The sequence below is a fragment of the Typopeltis vanoorti genome, chromosome 2 (genome assembly GCF_054136105.1).
Source record: "Typopeltis vanoorti isolate ZY-2024b chromosome 2, IOZ_Tvanoo_1.0, whole genome shotgun sequence".
NCBI lineage: Eukaryota > Metazoa > Arthropoda > Arachnida > Uropygi > Thelyphonidae > Typopeltis > Typopeltis vanoorti.
Window position 1 is genome coordinate 167831224 of NC_143550.1, and position 25112 is coordinate 167856335.

At 36.1% G+C, this 25112-nt stretch overlaps 1 protein-coding gene across 2 annotated transcripts; it reads left to right on the forward strand.

Annotated features, from left to right (window-relative positions):
* The first annotated feature begins 1685 nt into the window (after nt 1-1685).
* Nucleotides 1686-17990, forward strand: LOC150109626 (uncharacterized). 2 transcript variants are annotated; one of them, XM_090409321.1, is made up of 3 exons: nt 1686-1915; nt 16991-17375; nt 17633-17990. In XM_090409321.1, the coding sequence occupies exon 2, from the start codon at nt 17010-17012 to the stop codon at nt 17340-17342; it is 333 nt and encodes a 110-aa protein (XP_090265447.1). In that variant the 5' UTR covers nt 1686-1915; nt 16991-17009; the 3' UTR covers nt 17343-17375; nt 17633-17990. The 2 variants fall into 2 exon arrangements, with proteins under 2 accessions (XP_090265447.1, XP_090265441.1); XM_090409315.1 differs by having other exon boundaries at nt 1688-1974.
* Nucleotides 17991-25112: the final 7122 nt, after the last annotated feature.

A 25112-nucleotide genomic window follows, 5' to 3' on the forward strand; every position in this document is an offset into this window, starting at 1 on the left:
ATTGTCCGATAATGACATAAATATCCTTCATAATACAAAGACTGAAAAGATGTCTTGATTTACTATCGATGTCATGGGTGTTACCATTCTCCGTCGTTTATTCATTCATATTTGCTCATTTTACAGCACTCAAGGCCCCGGATTTAAGTTTCTGTGCTTATGAGCAAGATTTTTTGGAGTGACTGTTGCTGATTTAGAAATTTCCTTTCTTATAACATATTCACTGAAACTGATTATTCTACACTTATTATGATTCTAATGTATTTATATTAACTTAAAATATTAAAAATTTAAATTAACAACAACGGTGCCCTCCTCGGCCCTAACTTGCAAGGCATTCAGACTCAAGAGATTGAAAACTCAATTTTCTTCCAGGCAGACTCCACAACTATATTAAAAACGTTTTTAAATTCTATTTAATACTAAATACCAGTAAGCAATATAAATAAATTATTTACTTATAACCAAGGCAAGAGAAAAAAATTGCAAAATTTCAACATTGTTTTATTTATGTATTTCTTAATAAAATTATTATAAGGGAAAGCAATGCAAATACGAAAACTTATTGAAAACGGTTTTTAATCACCCTCCCAAAGTTTATAAGGCAGCATAATATCTGATATAGTACGACCACAGATTCGAAACCCTTCGACACTTCTGCGCATGTCACTAAAAGGAGAATCCATTCCAATAATAGGGTAATCAATCCTTCTTCTGGGATGACTTTGTTTATTATTACAGGTCGTAAAGCACGTGATTTCGCATGTTGGCGACCCATTCGTACATCTTTTATTTCTTTCTCCCCTTCAGCATGAATCGACTATTCTTGGCAGAAATACAAGCGAAGCTCTACAAAATGTGGGCGTATTATATTATCTGAATTTTGGTCTATCTCTGACAGTTTCAAAATTTTAAACTTTAACACGGCAGATAAGGACAATTACGAAAAATTCGACAAAGTCGAATTTTTCGACTTTTATAAACATCTAATGCCAACAAGTTTCGCTAACGGGGCTGTTCGGCTTCTTCAGGGCTTATAACGGTAAGAGAAAACTCAAAGTGGTACAGAGAAAATGGAGTCACACTATCGTGAAAATTAAAAAAATCGAAACAGATGCGTAACATTACACGCATGGAGCGTGTTGTGTTAGTGTTGTGAGAGCACGCCCTTGGCGAAACTTGTTGGCATTAGATGTTTATAAATCATGGTCAATTAAAGATCAATATATATTTCATTTTAATTATATGTTGGAATGACCAAATATAATTCAACATTTTTTTCATAAGTTAACCTGTCTGTGATCAATGTGTTTAAGTAATTAAATTTTTAACCTGTTACAGTTTATTCTTTCCACGCTTAAGTTCTTTTATAAATAACTTATTAAATAAATAATACTATCTCTCTCTTGCCATAAATTATTTTTGTACTACTGGAGGAACATACTGAGGATTTTTTCTTCTTTTATTTATGTATTTATTTTGAGAGAGAGAGATTCCAAATCACTATATAAGAGAATAGACAAATTCCTTAAATAGATAATGTTGTGTAGCAATTTTTTTTTTTTTTTTACAGTATATTTAAGTGGCGTAGTTTCCGGAGCCTTAGAATTAACCTAGTGACGTCACTTAAATGAACTGTAAAAAATTTGTCACAAACCATTATCTGTTTGTTCTGGCTTTATTCTTTCGCTCTTTCTCTGTGTGTACGCACTTGTCTTGCCATTGTTTCTTATCAGGGCGGACCGTTGAACGCATTTTATCAGTTTTTCTCTCAACAGTTGGTCGCCATTTTTTTAGGGAGTGTTGTCATTATACGTATAGTATTATGTTGCGTCTACAAAAAATGTTTAAGTAATATCACAATTAATTATTCGTATGAAGACGATTTGAATTTACGTTTAAAGTCAGATTAGAAGTAAGTGAAATTCTTCAAAAAACAGTGTAGAAATAAATATTTGTTATAAAGTGAAACAGGTAAGTCGAAATGATGACGTTTTCAAAGATTCTAGCTGTTTTGTCGTTTTCGCTAAAAATTGTATCAAAGAAAATATCTTACCTGATAACAACAAGCAATCATTAGCGATGACTGCTAATCATTGACTGTTATCTAGAAGATATGGTAATGCAATTTTCGTTTCATTTTTAGAATATTTATTTTATACGATGATCGGAAGACTTGTGATATGCTTGTCTAAAAATATGACAAATGTTCTTATGCTATTTATGTTTTATTCATTCAGTAATTCATCTAATTATTTTTTTTTTTTTTGTAGCCAGGGTTGACTAAAATCCTTTTTAGTATTGTTGTTGTAAATGCTACATTTAAAAAAGGAATTGACATTCTCGACTTATTAAACTGGCAATGTCAGCAAGCCATTTCTAAATTGTAGCCAATCCTCTCCTTTCCCAGTATTTGGCTTATTTTTTGGACATATGTGATTTTTTTTTATTTTTAGGAAATATAGGGTCTCCCACGATGAGTCTTCTGATTCCGTGGAGACACCGTCATAGTAATAATACCACTTTTTTTTTTTTTTTGGGGGGGGGGGGGGAGATGCATTATAATCCGGACAAAAATAGGCCTATAGTACATTTGTATCGTTGGTGGGCTAAGGATTTTTTTTTTCTTTTTTATCAATTATATTTTTTACAGAAAATGGCAAGTTGGTTGAAATTTTGAATGATGCTAATCCGCAAGTCTGTCAGTGGCATTTTATAAGAAACGATTATATTCCGTGAATAATACAATATCTAGTGGTATCTTCAGAGGAAGAGGAAAACAAACATGGGAAAAAAATGGATCCTTTTGGATCATTTTTGATGTTTTCAATGCGCTTTAGTTCGCTCATTAGAGTTAACCCTTTAAATTTGACAGACAATGTGGTAGAAAAATGATATTCAACTTTGATCAGAAGTTACAGAAGATCAAATTTGGCTATCGATGATTGTTGTCATGAGCAGTATATCAGTCCCCCCCCCCCCCCACCCACACACATCAGATCACCAAACGCATACAAACTACAAGAATGCTTGCATGTGTGTTTGGTCAAGTGCGTAACGAGAAAGAAGGAAAATTTGTGTTTCACAGAATTATCAAGTCTCAGAGACCAATCAAAATTTATATAATCATAATTATAGTCCTTTACTTGATGGTAACAGGACAGCAGAATTCTACATCTCGAAACAAATCCAATGGACATATTTCAATTGTTGATACCTACTGACGGAAAACAACGCAATAAATAAACTGAGTTTGAATTTCGTCCAGAACGTTTTTCAATTGAAGATGGATCAGCAGACCTCAGAAAGTGGGAAAGGTTTTCTCGGAAATTGGGTTTTTCATTCGTCAAAACGATCTCGGTTGGAGGACACACGCGGTTAACAAACATAACATACTTTCCACGTAGCTTTAAGTGCTTCAGCCATAATTCCAATTAATTCAACCAGCTGCAGATAACATGTGAAGCGTTGAGTATTATCAACACGGACTGTTTCATACGAAAGTCGCCAGATGTCGTGTTCATAGATCTTTCAACTTGTACTTCTCGAAACGAAGACATAATTTCTAGCTTTCATCCGTAAAAAGTCAAAGTGCAGACGGCGTATACCATTCGAGAGATTACAAAATGATTTATAAGTTTATTGCCAGATCAGAACTTAATAATAAAATAGACAAACTAAACAACTGCTTAGGTTCCGAGGGTCCCTCATTTCAGAGAATAAAATTTTGTTAATATGATTAATTTCCTACTATTTTCTGATATAAAAAATGGAATATAAAAGTATAAATATATTTTTTTACTTAGGGCTTGAATATCTATAAATCTGGGCGTATTACTGCTTCTTCTTCGTTGGTAAAGTTGTAAAATTGCGAAAAGGAAGTTTTGAAGATAATCATGTTTTCTTGATTGAGATCGGATTTATTTTATTATTTCCAAACAACAATGGAAACTCTTGAAACCTTTTTGATAAGCCGACGTGTTAAGATCACGTTGTGCTTTCATAGGTACAAAATCCAGAAGATATTTAGTTCGATGAAGCTTGACAACACCACTATTTGTCCAAATTCAAAATGGCGAAACTGAAGTTATTTGGGATTATGGGCATGTCTGGAGCCAGAGCTAAATAGCTCTGGCTCCAGTAAAGTGGATAACGAATTATTAAAATAAATAAATAAAAGATGTGGATTAATTAGCTATGCGTGTATTGTTAAAATCTTGGCACAGAATCTCGGGAAAATAAATAAAAAAAAAACAAAACAGAGAGACAGAACGATCTCTTGTTGCTGTATCTAATATCCTCATGTATTTATTCAGTGTTTTCTTCTTGGTCGCTGGCTGACTGTGTGTATTATTGAAAGTTATTATCCAACTATATAAATAATAAGAACGGATTAAACTCGTAGATTTCTAAACTATCGTTGTTTCGTTGTTTTTGTATACTTATAAATTTTCCTGAAGATGCTGTAAGCAAATGGAAAGACAGCGAAACGTGTAGAAGAAATATTTAATTTAAACATCTATAATGCGCGCGCACACACACACACACACACACACACACACACACACACACACACACACACACACACACACACAAAAAATACATGTGAATGTGAGAGTTACAGAATAGTTTTCCTTCTGAGTGTTCTAGGTAAGATTCCTGCAAGTGTACTTGCAGGAATCTTACCTAGAACACTCAGAAGGTGCTAAGAAAAACTGTGAAGAGAAACTTCGAGAAGAACAGCAAGACCGTTCTTCCCCAAGTTTCTCGTCACATTTTTTCTTAGTAGAGGTCAGTGGCGGCTCGTGGCTTGAAATCGTGGGGTGCTGCAAATTTCGAAATATACATACACATTGTAAGTACAGTGTATACGTGTTTGGATAAAATATCCAAATTATGGTAAAAATTTAAAAAAAAATAAACATGAAAAATATTGTTTATTATCGATAAAATTATACAGTTTGGTATAATTCAAAATTACTTAAAAATTACCATAACAAATGTTATGTCTTTAATTGTAATGTCTAAATATTTAAAGAAATGGAGCAAACACGATAAGCACTACCAACACTCTACTACTGGCGCAAACTGCATATAAACAACAGTGGAACTGCACGACGGACAGTGCCGCATTGCGCTAATAGCTCGCATCTCACTATGACGTGCAATTGCTTGCGCGCGTATCAATATGACACTGTAGTAAACACAGTGCTGCTAGCGTCCTCCTAAGTACTACAAGATGGATTTTTATTATTTTTTATACAAAATAAGAGAATTGTATAGGATTGTTGATGATAAAATTAAATATTACAAGCAAATATAAATAAATTAAATATATTTATGTATCGAGAAAAATTGGGGGTGCTGCAGTTCCGCAGTGCCTATGCACGAGTCGCCCCTGGTAGAGGTTGTCAGGATCAGATCGTCACTTTAAAGTAAATAGTTGTGAAATCATGGCAATTTAGCAAAGATTCGTATTTAAGTTTTATAGCTATGAAAAAGAGAGTCAGTTGAATAAATTTATAAGATAAAGAGAGAGCTTAGTCAAAACACTAAACCAACTGTATACAAGACAGTGCTCAAAGTAATTTTCACTTATAGTTCTGTGAGCCGGGTTAGACATCAAACAGTTAATCAAAGAATGGAAACCACGAATCTGAGCGTTCTGAGAAAATTTAGGGAAGTGAACACATAGCATCGACCGATGAACATATTAAAAAATATGTTCTTCCATGGATGCCATCAGTTCACTTGGCATCAACGAAAATTGGCATTCAAGTTACGTGAGTAGAACTGATCTAAAATAGCATTTTCACTTAAACGGAATTGAAGAGAAGAGATTAGCAAAGAGGACAAAGATTTAGGTGAATTGAAGAAGTTATAAATGGCTTAGAAGGTCCAAATATATGAGACAGTAACGGAGTCCTGAGAGATAACAGATTAATTTAGAGGAAGACTGTGTATCGACAGGACATTAGTAAAAATGTTTTATAGTACTCATATTATTATTATGTGACACCTCCAGGGAGTCCAAAGACTCATCGAGAGAGGACGCCTACTCTACAACTCTCTGTCTCCAACACTCGAATCCACCAACTACAACTAACAGCAACTACACCAACGCCATTTACCGCTTATCACCACCATCACTAGTATTTTTAAAGACAATCACAAACATCCATACCCACGGCGGGATTCGAACCCGCAGTCTTTTGGCTGGAGAGTGGATATGCTAACCACTCGGCCAACTAGGCCGGCTGTGTGCTATCCTGTTTGTCTCTTGAATTGTGCATATCAGAAATTTAATAATATATGTCATCACACCGTCACCTCCGAATTTCATACTCGGGGTTAGGCACTTTGTAAGAGACGTTCACCGGGCATCAGCCACACCCACACCAGCTCGGTAGAACGTGTAGCGTAATTCGTCGCTATATAATAGAGCTTTCCAAGCTTCCACTGTACATGCGCTTTGCACCACTGACTGCATGTTGATTCGGGTTATGTGGGACTTGCTTACTGCTATCCTCCCCATGAAAACCCATGTTGTTAACCTCGGTTCTGAATGTTTTGGTACAGATTTGTCTTCCACTCGATGCCCGGAACTCACTCCGCGTTCAACGTGTCAGCCGACGAATGTCGGTTTTTACATATGATCCCTGCTGTCACGTTGGGTGAGTGTGATGAGTAGCTGCAGTTGAGTCCCTGCGCTTCCATCTCCGTATGGCATCAATGATTGCTGTCCTGGGATGGCCCAATCTGTCAACAATTTCCCGAACAGAGACAGGTGGCCTGCAACATGGCATCCTATCACAACGCCTCTTTCAAAGTCCGTCAGTTTCCTTCTCGCAGCCATTTCACCCGAACACAGTTAAACTGACTTGGGAGCATCGTATTCCTCCTAATTATACCGGCTACAAAGACGTGGCTTGTTACATGGCACGAAGCACCTTGCCCACGGAGATGCCCGTTAACTTCTTTCCAAGCAGTGTGTGAATGTATGTACGTATATTATTATTATTATTATTATTATTACGTGACACCTCCAGGGAATCTGAACTCACCCATGTTCGAATCCTGTATATGTCGCGAACATCCTTTTATGGATTTTTTCGACTGAAGGCAAGTTAGGTGGTCTCATATAGAGGTAACTGGATCCCTCCCCCCCCCCCCTCAGAAGCTTGAGTTTTCATCCTGCAAGACAGACAAACGGCAATGGAATACAGTATAACTGACAGTCATACCGACTTTTACGATTAACTTCCCTGTTGTAGTATCAAATGAGTTTCTATTCTGAGTTTCTTGTCAGTAAGCCAACTGACTGAGGCTGACAAGTCTTTGAGCTTACTGAGATAAAAAAAAAAAAAAAAAAGCGCAAGCATGCAACTTCCCAAACATACACAGAATGCGTAAGCATCTGAGATTTGAACCATTTTAATGAACAAAATTAGATAAGTTATATAGCTATGGTACAGCACTAGTAAGCAAGGAAATTGATTTAAAAGTGTTGATAATTCTGGTATGGTAACAATTGTTGTAACGCTACTTGAAACAACTGGACAAATTGTAATAGCGTTCTTTCTTCACACCAAATTGCATTAAATACTGTTAAGCCAAAGAGAAATCATTATTAATAGTGGTTCTGTTAAATCAACAGAATTACAACGAAAAAGAAAAAAAAATCTCTCATCAACCAATTCTGACTTAAGAAACAGTATTACATTACATCATACGTAGAGGACTCAATATAGATATGCTTAAAAGGGTTTTATATTTGAATTTTTCAAATACTGTCACGCTTTATTACGATTTTACGTTATTCGAAGAATATTTTATTTAATACCACTCTAATACTGCCAATAAAATGATCAAACTAAAACCAAAATTAATGAAAATCTGAAATATCACTTATTAAATTCGTTGTAGAGTTTAAGGGTCTCCATACCTCGCTCAATATCGATGATGCCAAAGAACATTGAAAAGACATGAAACAAAGGATCCAGATCTTCCAGACTGAAGACTCGTTAGCCGATCTCATACGGAGATAGTAGGGTTTTTCTCTTGAAAACCCCGGTTTTTCATACTGCAAAATCGACCAGAGAACACATATTTCACGGACAACAAATGCTATAATAGTCAATAGATAGCCTTCTGTATACGCATACTAGCCACTGAATTAGAAACTTTTATTTTTCGTATAGGTATGCGATTGCTAATAGCGATTCTCTTCAATTCCCTACGCACAATTCGATGAGTATGGGTCAGGAACAACCTTCATCAAATGCTTGGTCAATTGCTGCACACAGGCAGTTCTGTTTGTCCGTAAAAGCCTTTTCAGACGACGGCGATCGTTCTTCCTGACAGACTGTCTTAGACCTACAATTTTAGACAAGCAATGTGGGTTTTTTCCCCACTGCTTAAACACTCGGAATATCTCACCTTTTGAGAAATCAGTCAGCTCTGTAGATTTTGAAATCCACAGAGTTGTGGGCCTTATTATGGGTGTCCGTCTGGCTGGAAGACGGACGGACACCCACGGGCTTATTGTGGATATCCGTCTTGGCGTATTGTAGATGTCCGTCTGGACATCCACAATAAGCCAGTTATCGAACTCCAAAAGATCCTTTGTTTTTCCTAATCCGATCAACGGTACTGACCAGTTTTTTTTTTTTTTTTTCACATTTGATGTCCGTAGACGCCGTATAGTCACTGCCTTGCCTCACATGGTTTTGGCAATGATGTCTTCTGCTAGAATAAGTGGTAGGGTCGCAGATTCCCTTTCCACACAATGTTTGCAGGACAAACACAAACATCCATACCCATGGCAGGATTCGAACCCGCAGCCTCTTGACTGGAGAGCGGACACGCTAACCACTCGGCCAACAAGGCTGATGTTTGGTTGGCCGAGTGTCTTTCTTTTCTCTGTATGAAGCCTAAGAAAATATTTCTTTCCTGGAAGTCAGATGGAGGCATTCTACCAGTTTCTAACATTTTATCTTCTAGATCCTGATTTAAGAGAGCAGCATTCTTAAATAGTTGCCTAGAACACGCGGCGAGGCACATGATCAAGATTTTGCATATATGTTGCATAAGTGACGTTTACGTACATCTCCATGAAGGTTGCTAATTTAGTGGCGGTTACCGAATTGTCTAGCATTCAGCTCATGAATGGTGAAACTAAAAACAAAAATAAAATGCACGCACGCACGCACGCACACACACACACACACACACACACACACACACACACACACACACACACACACACACACACACACACACACACACACACACACACACACAGAGAGAGAGAGAGAGAGAGGGGAAATAAACTGCATTGCTATCTGACATCAAAATATGATTAGCAATGCATAATTGCTTGTTATAAGAATGCTCATTCTTTATGAACTTTGAATTGTGGAGAAGAGTAGAACAAACTACTCAATGCCGACGAAAACTAAATCCTGGATTTAATTTTAATGAAAAATTCCTTTATAAAATACATCCAAATCCATGAAGTAGTTAAGAAAGTTGAGAGAAAAAATTGGCGATTCCTTTACGAGAATCGGGCAGATACTGTAGTTTGAAAACCAAAACTTGAAAAAAAAAAAAAAAAACTAGAGTAACCAGTATATTTTCTGAAACATATTACTGGTCATTATACTTATTATTATTATTTTCTTCAAGTTTTGGTTTGAAAACTAGAATGTGAGTTTTGGTTCTGTAAACGCAACTATCAGAAAAACCTACGCCATCTAACGTAACGATGCACTATTTACTATTCGTACCGCACCATTTGGACATGTTGAAAGCAACCATTTTAGTCAAACAAAAGTCAAAAGAAAATATGAAGTAACTTTGTTCTCAAACTGGATATCTGAAAAACAAACACAAGCTATCTAAACTATCGCACGCAACACTTGAGAAACTCTGGTTGACAATGGAGTGTGACTCGAAGTACTCAACGAAATCGTTTTTATAAGACTAACGGTTATTTGCACATCTTTCTAGTAATTGAAAACCGCACACTACATACGGGTTAGTCGGTCCCAGTTATTTCGTCGTGCAAGGAAACTTCGGCAGACGTATGAATCGCCTGCAGCAACCGTCTGGGTTTTGAGTTGCATCACGTGTGAAAATGAAATGGAAGTTTCATAACGTTCTAGGAAGTAATTTTTGCTAACGTAGGTTGCAATAATTTTTGTGCTCACTTATATTTTGCATAATTATTTCATCATTTATCAGTATTTATTCAAATAAATTCAATTGGTCATTACCGGAAATACAAAAATTACACATTTCTCAAATCATATAGACAAGTTTGAATTTATTTGGATACAGTCAAGTTGAAACGACAGATTTAACAAACATTATTTAAATACGAAAATAAGTCAGTATTCAAACTACCTATGACATGTGATCCGGTGTAGCAAAAGACATCACGCTTCCAAAACAACATGGAGAATAACTGCACAATACAGATACCTTTCTTCTCCTTCTATTATACATAGATTTTACATTTCATTAGTATATTGTATTTGGTATGCAGTTTTTGGGAATGTTCACATTTAATATCCCTTAGTTATTATTTGCAACATAGTTTGTACTCAGTGGGTAATCCCCTCTATTTTTTTATTTCCTCAGGAGGAACTGCTAGCCTTTCAGTCCTGACCTGAGGGATTAGAAATTAACATGGGGGTGTCAGTAAGACATAGTTATATAGGTACTAAGCTAAACTAAGCTAACTCCTTTTTTATTCCTTTATAGGACGTAGGCGAGGCTTTTTAACCCTATCTAGCTTTTCGAGACCGAGTGGGCAGTTCAATCTCTGTGACTATCACTAATTAAGCCACTACCGATGAAGAGACCGGCAAGCAAGTGCTGCCATCTCTTGGTACCTAACCCTAACAGAATATCTTACTGTCTGAATTAATATGGGTTCTACGGTCGATTTTCTTGAGTTTACGGGAGAAAAAACCCGCTTGTCCGTGCCAGAGATCGACTAACTCGAGAACCGGTCGAAGACAGGTTTCCAAAAAGATCCTCCAGTCGGCGACTAGACTTGAACTGAAGTCTATCTTGAGGCGGCTTAGCGCAGATGATGCAAGCGTCACTTCCACTGAGTTACACAGTCCTATTATATAGGTACTCCCAGAACATAATTTGTATTGCCAGGAAAAAATAAATAAAAGAAATCACATTTTATTAAGAGTAGCGTAACGGCTATTTTGGGAGGTCTTCAAAGAACTATTTTTTCCCTTTCTTTTTCTTTTCTTTCTTTTTTGATTAAATAAGTTTTTCCTTATTCTTCCACACTGCAAGATTTTGCTATATGAAAGCCACACTAAAATACTCTGGGTTAAAATAGATGTTGAAAGTTTTTTAACTTGGTTATACTATACATTACAGATACCAAGATATTATATTCTTGGTTTTAATCTTTCATCCAAGTGTAAACAAACAAAAAGCCTCAATTAAAGTCGAAAGCGGTCTGGGTAGTGGCCTTTCCCATAATGCATAGCATTACACATGTCCATAAGGATATGTGCGTTGCATTATGAGATACTAAGGCAATCGATTGTGAAGTCACTAGCCTTTATATTACAAGTAGCCCAGTTATAAATTAACTTCATGTGCAAACGTTAAATGTTTACGCTTTTTTTTTTTTTTTTATGTTGGGCCCATACACAGGAGGTTGATTGGTCAACCTATAGTACATTAGTACCGTGTTTGGGTGGTGGGTTGGGAAAGGAGGAATTTGTTTACATTTGATTTGAATGACTTTAAATTGTATTCGTTGGGAAACATATATATATATATATATATATATATATAGTCCGCTGTGTTATTAGCAATAACACAGCGGACTTTGTTTTGTACATTAAGAATGTGACAGTTAATGAAGATGAAATCATGGCTAGTTTCGACATAGTTTCCTTGTTCACTCATATCCCAACAGACGAAGTCCTAACATTACTCAAAGACAAGTTATCCAAAAAAAATGTTGGCTTAACTTACCCATTGCATCAAATCCGGATACTTCAGATTCCAAGATACTATATACAAGCAAAATTATGGTCTGGCGATGGGTAATCCTTTATCCCTGTTCTTGCAAATATTTACTTGGAGGATTTTGAAGCCAAGGCTATCTCTTCCTTTGCTTTAACACCTCAAGTTTGGAAACGTTATGTGCATGGCATTTTCCTCATTTGGAGCCATGGACATGATTCTCTTATGGATTTCCTTAAACATCTCAATAGTCGACATCCAAGTATAAAGTTCACAGCCGAGCTTGAAACTGATAGTTCCCTGCCTTTTCTAGATGCAAAACTGACCCGCTCTTCTGGTAAACTTAAAATTTCGATGTAGAGAAAGCCTACACATACTAGCAGGTATCTTCATAGTCAGTCCCATCACTTCCCTCCCCAAAAACTTGGAATAATTTCTACCTAGGGACATAGAGCTCGCTCTCTTCTTGATGACCCAGATGAACTTCATAAAGAAATCAATTATCTCAAAACTACTTTCTTACTTAATGGATATTCTAAAAGAATTATTGAAAAATTCATTCTTAATCCTCCTAGTCATCACACAGAAGAAATAAATACATTTAAAGGCAATATATCTATTCCTTACATAAGTTGTTTCACAAAAATTAGCCAAGGTTCTAAGAAAATACAATATCAGAACTTTGTTCACTCCACTTCCAAAAATCCGCTCTTTAATAAGCCACCCCAAACCTTGTCATCATCATCTTAAATATCCTAGTGTGTACAAAATATAGTGTGATTTTAATATTCCTTATTTTGCCACCCGGACAAATCTATTGAATTGCGTATGGAGGAACACATGAGGGACACTGCTTACAAGAGACAGCGAGCCAGTGCCTTATCAAGCCATATCCTTTTCTCGGCTGATCCTAATGATGATAACCCAAGTCATACAGTCCGCTGGGACAGATCTACCAACATTTTTCGTTGCCATGATGAAATTGAGAGAAAAATCGTAGAATCTAGGGAAATCATCCTCAACCCTGAACATCTAAATAATAACTTGAGCTACAACCTCCCAGAAAGCCATTCAGCAGTAATCAGGTACTGCCGTTTACGTGATGCTGCAAGCACGTACTCTCCCAACAATACAACAAACGAAAGAACAGCTTTAAATACAACTACAACATTTTCATCCTAATTATGTATAGAGACTCTATGTTGTTCACAGTTTCTTTAAGCTTCAGTGTTTAGTGTTTTTTCTTTTCTTTTATAATATCACCTGATGAAGGCTGTTCTAAGTCGAAACTACTCGTGTCGTGTTTTACTAATAAATATGTTTTACTTAACTCTCGGTTTAAGTCATTCAACTCTATTTTAAAAAAAAATATATATATACAGTATATATATATATATATATATATATATATATATATATATGCCATATCGTCCTTCTCATTGAATTACAACGTTATGTTGAAGACATTTTCATTATATGGAGTCACGGATACACATCTCTCATGGATTTTCTTCTACTTCTTAACAATCAACATCCTAATATAAAATTCACTGTCGAACTAGAACGAAATAACTGCCTTCCTTTCCTGGATGTAATTCTTACACGATGCTCTGATAGATTTAAAATCTCTATATACCGAAAGCCAACTCATACTAACAGATATCTGCATTGTCAATCTCATCACTTTTCACCACAAAAGCTCGGAACTATTTCTATCTTAGGACACAGAGCACGATCTCTTTTAAATGAACCAGATGAACTCCAAAAAAAAATCGAACAACTTTCTCATATCTTTAAACAAAATGGATATTCTGAAAAAACAATTAAGAAATTTCTCCTGGATCCTCCTAGGCAGCGTAATACGGAAACTATTGATTTTAAAGGTAGCATCTCAATACCTTACATTAGTTCAGTCTCCAATAAATTGGCTAAAGTCCTTAAAAAATACAACATCAGGACGTTTTTCACTACACTCCCTAAAGTCCGTTCTCTTATAAGCCATCCGAAGCCTATTCATCATAATCTGAAATATCCAGGTGTTTACAAGTTATGGTGCGACTGTAATATTCCTTATTTTGGACAGACTAACAAATCTGTTGATCTGCGTATTGAGGAGCATAAGAGAGACATCTCCTATAAAAGATCACATGCATCTGCGCTATCCAGTCATGTTCTTTTCTCTAATAACCCTCATGACGATCTACAGAGTCACTCAGTTTGCTGGGATAAATCCGAAAACATTTTTCGCTGTAGTGATAAGTTTGAAAGGAAAATCGTGGAGTCCAGAGAAATCCGCCTTAATCCTGAACATTTGAACAGCAATTTGAGTTTTAACATCCCTGATATCCATACTGCAGTTGTTCAATACTGGCACTCATGAGAACCTGCAAGCACGCATACAACAAACAATAGCACGTTAGATAGAACGACTTGAAAAATACAACGTTTTTGTGTCAATTATGTATTGCATTTTTTGCCTGTAATTCTCAGTTTTTTGTAACTTCAATTTTTTATTACTGTGTTCTACCTTTAGTGGATATATGAAGAAGACTGTAAAAGGCTGAAACTAGTTGTATCATTATCATTAAAATTTAATATTTTATCTCGGTTTAAAGTCATTTCAAAATTATTCTTAAAAAAAAAAAATATATATATATATATATATATGTAGAAAGTTGTACAAAGTTTTGTACCTTGGGTATAATATATGTTAAAGATAACAAGCTATTTTAAACCTGGTTTTAATCCATTTCCCAAGTAAGCAAACAGACAAGTAAGTCAAGTTTGCGCCTGCAAGTAGTGCAGGTCTGGGTGACCCGCAAAGTAGTGCAAGTCTTAGGCAACTCGTGGTAAAGGCGGAATAAGCTCTGATCACCTCTTAATATTTACCCTTAATGGAAAGCACATCTCTTTGAGGAGATGTATGATGCTATGCATTAAAGGCAAGGGGCCACTACCCTGACCAGTTTCAACCTTTATTGAGATCTCATCAGTGGGGGCCAGGCTTAGAAATACCAAGGTTAAGTAATACAGAGCTTATAAGTATTTTACCAAAACAAGTTACCATAAGGTGCTTTGACCTTATTTAATAAAACGTGCAGGTGCAAACTTGACTTACTTGTCTGTTTGCTTGACTTACTTGGGAAATGGATTAAAACCAGGTTTAAAATAGCTTGGTATCTTTAACATATATTATACCCAAGGTAAAACACTTTCTACATCTATCTCTCACCCTGAGAATTTTATTTTATTTAATAAGGTCAAAGCTTCCTCAAAATGCTCGACTCAATACAGAGGAGAGCAATTAGACTGATAAATGATTCATCTCTTACCAACTCACCCCCCCCCCCCCACTTTCACATAGATGTTTGGTCTCGGCAATTTGTATATTCTATAAATATTTCCAAGGAAAATGTTCATCTGAAACAGCATCAATAATTCCTCCAGTCTGTACTACGTACAGACTGGCCACGTAGACTGGGGGAATTATTGAAGCCCACTTACAGCTGCCACCCAACATCCTTCCATAGTATTCCTTGAAACCCACAGAACAAGTTTCTTTTCCTCCTCCATCATCCCTGCTACTGCTGTACTGTGGAACAGTCTTACCCCTGATGTATTTCCCAAGGAATACAATATACAGGCTTTAAAATCGAATGTACACGTTTCTCCTTTCCCATCCCACTACCCATATACGTTACTAAAGTATTATAGGTTGACCATCCAAACTCTCGTATATGGGTCCAACATAAAAAAAGCACTGAAGGGAGGAGTTTCAGTTACTCTCAGTAATTACAGATTTCTTATATCCTGCATTTTATTTATTTATTTTTTTAAAAATTTCATTGAGTGATAAAATTAATATGCTTAATTACGATATAAAATTAACATGACAAATTAAATCTCGCGGAGCATTTATTTATTTTTTTAAATATCAATTTGGTAAGAGGTTGTGTGTTTATCCTTTGGATAATGTTTCGATGATCCTAGATGACTAGGTTCGATTCTAGTCATCTACTACAGTAGCAATATAATCACTTGAAAACTCAGATTTTTAATCCCACAATAAAAAAAAATCAAACAAAGAGTTTACACTGCTCAGATGAGTTAGAGTTTAGGATTACGACAGAGCCACATCTGCTATACTCTTGTCACTAGTAAGTATGTAAATCGTCCATAATCCGTAAATCGTGATAAAATTAATATACTTAATTACGATATAAAATTAACATGACAAATTAAATCTCATGGAGCATTTAATTATTTTTTTAAATATCAATTTGGTAAGAGGTTGTGTGTTTATCCTTTGGATAAAGGATAAACAAAGGATAAACACACAACCTTTGGATAATGTTTCGATGATCCTAGACTACCAAAGGAAACACCGATGTAGGTTCGATTCTAGTCATCTACTATAGCAATATAATCACTTGAAAACTCAGATTTTTAATCCCACAATAAAAAAAAAAATCAAACAAAGAGTTTACACTGCTCAGATGAGTTTAGGATTACTACACAGCCACATCTGCTATACTCTTGTCACTCGTAAGTATGTAAATCGTCCATAATCGTATATTCAACGACAGGTAAATCGGCCTTAAGAACACACGCAATTTACAGACAAAAAATACTAGTGGTGGTAGTGGGCAGTAGATGCTGTTGTGTGTCGATGCAGTAGCGGTACTGTGTAATTTGTGGATTAAATGGTGGAGACAGAGTTGAAGAGTAAAGTGCCCTTCCGATGAGTCCTTGGAGGTGTCACTAATAATAATAATAGCTATCGATGATGAAAAAAAAAAAAAAATAGAGACTTGTTGTTTGCTGGTTTCCAAAAGTCGTTTGCAGCTAATGGCATTAGAGGATTTTTATTTTATTTAAATCGTAATATTGTATTTTATTGTATTTATATTATTTTATATAAAAGTTATATTTATATGTTTTATTAAACTTTATTATGTTCAGTTTTTATCTCATTTCATAGTTTAAGAGGCTTCACCAAGATGGTGTCCACTTTGATGCGGATGGGTAATTTTGCTGCTGCTTCCTGGATTACAATCTGTGTTGAAGTCGTTGGGATGGCACTTTTGTTAGGTGGCGCTGTACTCACTGGTATTGCTTTTACGGAGGTTCGACCTAATGTAGCAGACGAAAATTATGACCGCTATATTGGGGCGAATGTTCAAAGAACAGTTGGTCCTGTGATGCTTGGATTTGGAGCTCTGTTAGTGATTTGTGGATGTGGATTCTTTGCTTTCACTTTGGTTGCTGTCAACGAGAACTACAAGAGGAGCGAAAAATCAGATTACAAAGCAGCACCAGAGAGCGATTTTTGAAAAATATCATGCAGTACGTCATCTTTAAGTGTGGTAAGAGTTAATCGTTTAATATGTATTTTCTTATATTAAATTATTCAACAGAACACTTTATATAATCCCACCAGATACGTGTTTATAAGCTCTTATACAGATAAAAAAAATAAAGTTATCTTTTTTCATGTTAAGATTTCAAAAACTTATATTATAATCATGAAATACTAAAGCTAGTGTCTTAATTCTTTAAATAAGGATGATGATAGTAATAATAATGTTATATGCTTATAAATATATATATTTTTTCTTTTTAGAAAGTTTCTGGGATGTATGTATTTGTAAACCAGTTAGTCCAATCCCTTTCCAGAAGCGGTGACCTCTTATATATTGTCGCCCAATATATTTGTTTTCATTTTATACGCGTATATTATTTATCATTGAGTTTTGGAAAAAAGAAATTGCTGTGAACGAAAATTTTGTTCATATTAGTATTGTTCTTATGCAGAGCATTCAATTAATATACTGGTTGATATCTAAGCATAATGCTAATTAATTATTGTTAATATTGTATCATTTTAAATATTAATCCTGAATATGCTACTGTTGTTTTCGAGCTGATATTTGTACAAATATACGTCTTGTAGAAAAATAAAAGATTCTTTATATACCTAACCGCATATTCTTTTTCATTAGAATATATTAACTAATATTTATCAGAAGTAGAACTTTTATTTGAAAATGCTGGGTGCATTTACTAGCATCATTGGCAAATAGATGCACATCTCCATTTAAGCTGGTACCAATGTTATTAATGCACAAAATAAACAATAATGGTCCTAAAACAGTTCCTTGTGGCACTCCACTAGTGATCTTCCTCTTTTGGAATACCCCCCCCCCCCCATACACAACCTGCTGATACTTATTTGATACAATATGGGACACTGGTAAAGGATGAAGTCTAACAAAAGCGGACCAAATTTTGAACTTGAGGCCATCAAATAAGTTTAGGCAGTGGTGGCTCCTGGCTTGAAATCGTCGGGGTGCTTGCAACTCGAAATATACATACACACTGTAAGTACAGTGTATACGTGTTTGGATAAAATATCAAAATTATGATAAAAATTAAAAAAAAAAAAATTAAACATGAAAAAATATTGTTTATTATCGATAAAATTATACAGTTTGGTATAATTCAAAATTACTTAAAAGTAAAATATATTCTTCTTGTTTTGTTTCATAAAAAAATATTGTTTATTATCGATAAAATTATACAGTTTAATATAATTCAAAATTATATTAAATTACTGTAACAAATGTTGTCTTTAACTGCAATGTCCAAATATTTAAAGATACGGAGTAAACATGATAAGCACTAAGAACACTCTACCATTGGTGCAAACTGCATATAAACAACAGTGGAACTGCGCAACGGACAGTGTCGCATTACGCTGATAGCTCGCATCTCACTATGACGTGCATATACTTGCGCGCGTAGCAATATGACACTGTGGTAAACACAAGTGCTGCTAGCGTCCTTCTCCCTCCTAAGTGCTACAAGATGGATTTTTATTATTTTTTATACAAAATAAGAGAATTGTATAGGATTGTTGATGATAAAATTGTCCAATCCATTTGTCACTGTGTTATAAGTTAGACTGCTAAAACACAATATTCCTTTTAGCAAAAGCCCATGCTGGCCATCAAAGAAAATACTGTTGTTGTCAATTCAGTTCAGAATCTTGGTCTCTTCAGTAACTTCTTTAACCATAACAACAGCCAGAAATCTGGTCTATAATTTGAACCCTTATCTTATCCCTTCTGGCCTTGGTGGTAAGCATATCTGCTCTCCAGCCAAAAGGCTGCAGGTTTGAATCCCACCGTGGGCACGAATGTTTGTGATTGTCTGTGAAAATACTAGTGGTGGTGGCCAGTAGATGGCGTTGGTCAGGGGCGTGCCGGCCATACGTGCAATGTGTGCAATGCACACAGGTGCCAATATAGTAAAGGCACCAAAGAGGAGGAAATGCTTTAAAAAAACGTTTTTTTAAAGATTTTTTATTGGAGGGGGGGGAATAGGGGCGCCAACTAAAGTTTTGCACACAGGCGCCGGACACTACTGCCGCACCCCTGGCGTCGATGTAGATGATGATGGTAGTTGGTGGATTGGCAGGTGGAGAGAGATGTTGTGGAGTGGGTGTCCTCCCTTAATGAGTCCTTAGACTCCCTTGAGGTGTCATATAATAATAATTATTATTATGAAAATGAGCAATTTTGTGCTCTTCCCATTCCTCTGAAATTTGGTTAAAATGAAAGACTTGTGATAAAAAGGCATGTGAGAGCTAATAATTTTCTGGAAATTCCCTCAAAACACACATCATCAAGCCCTACAGTCTTACTGACATCAAGTTTACTTAGTTCCTAAGATACTATCTTCATAGTGAAGAATTTATGAAGACACAACACGTGTTAGAATAATTACTTTACTTGTTGATTAATTTTAATGGTATAGATGAGAACACAGGCTGATAAGAAAATAACTATTTATTAACTTATTGATGATATTTTGCTGGTATTCTATCCAGCATCTTCAGAGCACAAAACCAGTTTGTTATAGTACGCAAAACAACAACAGTCTGGTGTAACAATGGGACTAGCTTGAACAATTGTAATATACAACACAAAGACTAAAGTCCTAAATAGGCACCATCTATGTTGGAAAAAAAAAAAGAAAAGAAAACAGAAAAAGCAGGAATTAATTAGGTTTTAAGATGGCTGTCTCCTAAATCTTTGGCAAATTTATACAGCCATATTTGTTGGGGTTTAGAATATGTTTCAGGGCTTCTGTTAATTCCAAATGCAAGCTCTCTCTCTTTCTCTCTCTGGCATATAAGAACTTCTGTGTAGTACTTTTGTTTTTTTCCAATTGATCCTGTGTGCGGGGTTATTCAAGGCGTGGTCTGCTAGACCCAACTTGCCATAGCGATAGTGCTGGATATATATTTTATGTTCACTAGTAAGCTTGATCTCATCTATACCATTAAAATTAATCAACGTGTACGACGAACACATAAGACTTTCTACACATTTGAGAATTACTTGAATGACACTACACTATACAAAATAATGACACTACACCATACAAAAGTAAGATGAATCTAAATGTTTGATCATCATTTATCCTAGCCTGACCTCTAGCGGAAAAAAAAAACTACATTAAACAATTTCTGAAGTCCTGTTGTATTTAAGATTTTCTTCTGTTTGGGGTTGTTCTGGATGCTATATGGGTCCTCCAAATTCTTGGAATAATTAATCCATCATTTTTGTTCAGATTTGAATAAACTGGACAGATGGGCAAATGAATGGGGGTATCGATTTAATGCAGCAAAATGTAAAGTCTTGAAGTTTGGGATACATTGATGGAAGCAGCATGCTCTGTTGAAGGAAGTCGGAGAGACAAGAGATCTGGGAGTGATGATTGATAGAAACCTGAAATTCATGGAACATATTGCAAAGGTGGTGAAGGTAACCCAGAGGATTGCTGCAATACTGAGAAGGACGCTGACCTGCAGAGATAAAAGAGTTGTCATTCCATTGTATAAAGCCCTGATCACACCACCCTTGGACTATTGTTCTCAAATTTGGTTCCCAGGATTTGAAGGGGATAAATTAATTATGGAAAGGGTAGAGAAGTGGATAACAAAGATGGTTTTAGGACTATACAATGTTATGAGGTTCGGCTGAGGGAATGTGGACTGCAGAGTTTGGTAGATAAAAGGAGAGGTGATATGATTGAGACTTTTAAACTGTTGAGAGATAGTCACAGGGAGTTCTTTTGCTTGGTGGAGGAGCAGGGGGAAGGAGCGAGAACAAGGGGCCATTCCTGAAAGTTACAAAAGGAAGCTGTGAGCAAGAAGGTGAGAAGTGGTTTCTTTGCATGGATGGTGGTTAAACTGTGGAATGTATTGCCTGATAGAGTGGTGAGAGCAGGAATGGTCAATGAGTTCAAGAAGTGGTATGATAGACTTTGTGTTTTCTAGGAAGGATCTCCCATGATGAGTCTTTTGATTCCATTGAGGCCTGAATCTTAATAATAATAATAATAATAGTAATTAAGAAAGTAACATTCAATGTTTCAGCCTCTGTATTGAGGTCATCATCAGGAAAACAAACATATGTACAGGATACAAGCTACATGACACTACACTATACAAAAGTAAGATGAATCTAAATGTTTGATAATCATTTACCCTAGTGACCTCTGGCGGAAAAAAAAAACTATATTAAACAATTTATGAAGTCCTGTTGTATTAAGATTTTCTTCTGTTTGGGGTTGTTCTGGATGCTTATATGGGTTGAAAATGGGTCCTCCAAATTCTTGGAATAATTAATCCATCATATTTGTTCAGATTTGGATGAGTTTCAGCATTTCACAGGCTTCTTTCAATTTTCTTTCAAACCAGTCAATTCTGTGACATGTTTGGAGTGCATGGTCTGACAGGCCGTTTTTATCATAGTTGGAGGTATTTAATGTTGCATTTGTGTTCATTTTTTCTATTGGGATGGTGCATCCTGTTTCCTCAGTGTAAGATAGGTTACAGGTAAGGTAGGTTGAATTTTGTAAACCACTCAGTGGGCAAGATATGTAAGAGGATCTTTGGAAGTGCTAAGGAAATTTCTTAATTTTGCAAGGGGTTTGAAGGTTGTCTTCATATTGTATTTAAGTAGTGTTTTATCTATTTTTCCCTAAATGTCCCTAATGTGTGGTATGGTATGGCTATGGCATTCTTGTAATTTTTTTGCTTTTAATGGCATTTTTATGGAGGATCTTGTGAACTGTTTTTTTAATATAGCCAGTTTGATGGCAACAAACGTTTGGCTAATGATGTCAAATTCGGTATTTTACCAAACAACCAAAAAACTAGTACTGCTTATGCCTGCGCTCCCAGAATTTATGGCCAAAAATACACAAAACAAACACACCACTACAACCGATAGTTGAAGGATTCGACAGTCCTAATTATCACTTAGCCAAGAAACTAGCGGTCAATCTCCTCCTGCATCCAAAATACACAACACTTCATAAACAAAATTATAAATATCACACTCAACAACAAAGATTTATTAATCAGCTTTAACATAACTCTCTTTTTCACTAATGTCCCGATCAATGATATTATTCTTCTCTTACAGAACATATTTCTTCCCAATATCACGTCTCTTTTTGCCCACATACTCCACTCTGGATATTTCACATAGCAAAATAATTTTTACCTACAAAAAAGAAGGTACGGCCATTGGCTCACCTCTCCTCTCCTCCCACTCCCAATAGCTAAATTTTACATGGAATACTTCAAGCAACAAGTTCTAGATTCTGCCAGCCTAAAGCCCAAAGTCTGGCGCAGATATGTTGATATTTTTGCCATTGATCCCACAGCCGTGAAACATTAAATACATTTCTAAGCCACATGAACAAAAAACACAAACATATTCGATTCACCATCGAGATCGAAAACACTCTCCTCCTTTTCTAGACACAAGAGTCACACGTCTTCCCTCAGGCTACCTCTCCTTCACAGTCTACTGCAAACCTACACACACAGGCCCATACATACATAAAAATTCCTACTATCATCCAACACAAAAACGAGGAGTAATCAGCACCCTCAATCACAGAGCCCTAACAATTTGCTCCAATGAACAAGCTCTGAACCAAAAATGGACTCCCTGGAGGTGTCACAAAAATTATGTGACACCTCCAGGGAGTCCAAAGACTCATCGAGGAAGGGCACCTACTCGACAGCTCTGTCTCTACCACTCCAGTCTGCCAACTACAAATAACCGCAACTACACCAACGGCATCTACCGCCAATCACCACCACCACTACTAGTATTTCCACAGGCAATCACAAACATCCATGCTGACAGTGGGATACGAACTCACGGCCTTTTGACTAGAGGATGGATATGCTAACCACTTGGCCAACCAGGCCAGCTATTAGCCAGACATTTGTAAAAAATGGCTACAATAAAAAAAATTCACAAGATCCTCCATTAAAATGCCATTAAAAGCAAAAAAGATTACAAGAATGCCATAATCATACCATACATTGTCCGCGCAGTTAGCCTAGTGGCTTTGCACTTCGTAACCATACTCCTGGGGAAGGAGTGTCCTAGGTTCGATTCCTGTCAATGACGTGAGGAGTTTAAGGATCTTCCTCAGCCATAGCCAAGTTAGCCGGTCTTGGGCATGAACAGCAGGGTTTTTTCTGGCAGTTTATCTGGTGTTTTTCATCCCGCAAGCAGGCAAACCGGTCTGAGGACACACAGATTACAGTCAGGAATACTGACCCAGCCATAGGTCTGATTCGTCAGCCTATGCCGGTTCCGTAGCCCGGATAAAATTTGGGGGAACTAGATGGTACCGTGAACTCCCGTAAAAAGGGGGAACGCAGTATCATCGCATGAAATTTATTTATACCATACATTAGAGACATTTTGGAAAAATAGAACACTACTTAGATACAATATTAAGACAACCTTCAAACCCCTATAAAATTAAGAAATTTACTTAGCATTTCCAAAGATCCTCTTCCATACCTCACCCACCCACCCAGTGGTTTACAAAATTCAATGCACCTGTAATCTACCTTACATAGGGGAAACAGGATGCACCATCCCAATTAGAAAAGATGAACACAAATGCCACATTAAATACTCCACTATGGTAAAAATGGTCTGTCAGACCACGCACTCCACCCATGTCACAGATTTTGAAAGAAAATTCAAAGAAGCATGTGAAATGATGAAACATTGTCCAAATCTGAACAAAAATGATGGATTAATTATTCCAAGAATTTGGAGGACCCATCTTAAATCCATATAGCATCCAAACAAACCCAAACAGAAGAAAATCTTAATACGAGAGGACTTTAGAAATTGTTTAATATATTTTTTCCCCACCAGAGGTCAGGCTAGGGTAAATGATTATAAAACATTTAGATTCGTCTTACTTTTGTATAATGTAGTGTCATGTAGCTTGTATCCTGTACATGTGTATGTTTTTCTAATGATGACCTCAATACAGAGGTCGAAATGTCAAATGTTACTTTCTTAATGATAAGTAAATTAATTATTCTAACACGTGTGTTGTGTGTCCATAAATTCTTCACTATGAATGCTGACCACCATGTAAACTTAGAAGAAAGAATTAGATACTACCTGCTCACTCACCATTAGTGCCCCTTCTCTTCCCATTGCAAATTCTGCATGATGATTCATACTTTATAAATTGCTCAATAAATACGTCAACTATATCTTCTACAGTGGTTATCATTCTATCATTTTCACAACCAATGTCATCCTTCCATAATCATTCTTTCTTCTACTGGCCATATTGAGAAAGCTTCCTCCAGGATTTTTTTTTTTTAGTCTCATTAGCTAACTGCTGCTAATGCTGCACTTTTGCTATCCTTACAAAGTGAGTTACCATCCTTGACTGCGCTTTGTATTCCTCATGCATCTAGTTATTACCCCTCATCTTATGCTGCTTCCAAAATACCATATTCCACGTTGCACGCTTTATCTCTTTATTCATCAGTTTCATACTCCAGAATTTGTTCTCTTTACCCCTGATTATTTCTTGGAATGCATTCAGACAAAGCCTCTGCCAGAGAATATTTGAAGAGGTTCCAAGCAGCATTGATCTCCTTTCCATCCAGTACTTATTCCACAATACTGCTCCAAGCTGTCCCTTGAGCTTTTCATAATCACCAGCCCTATAATTCCACATATATC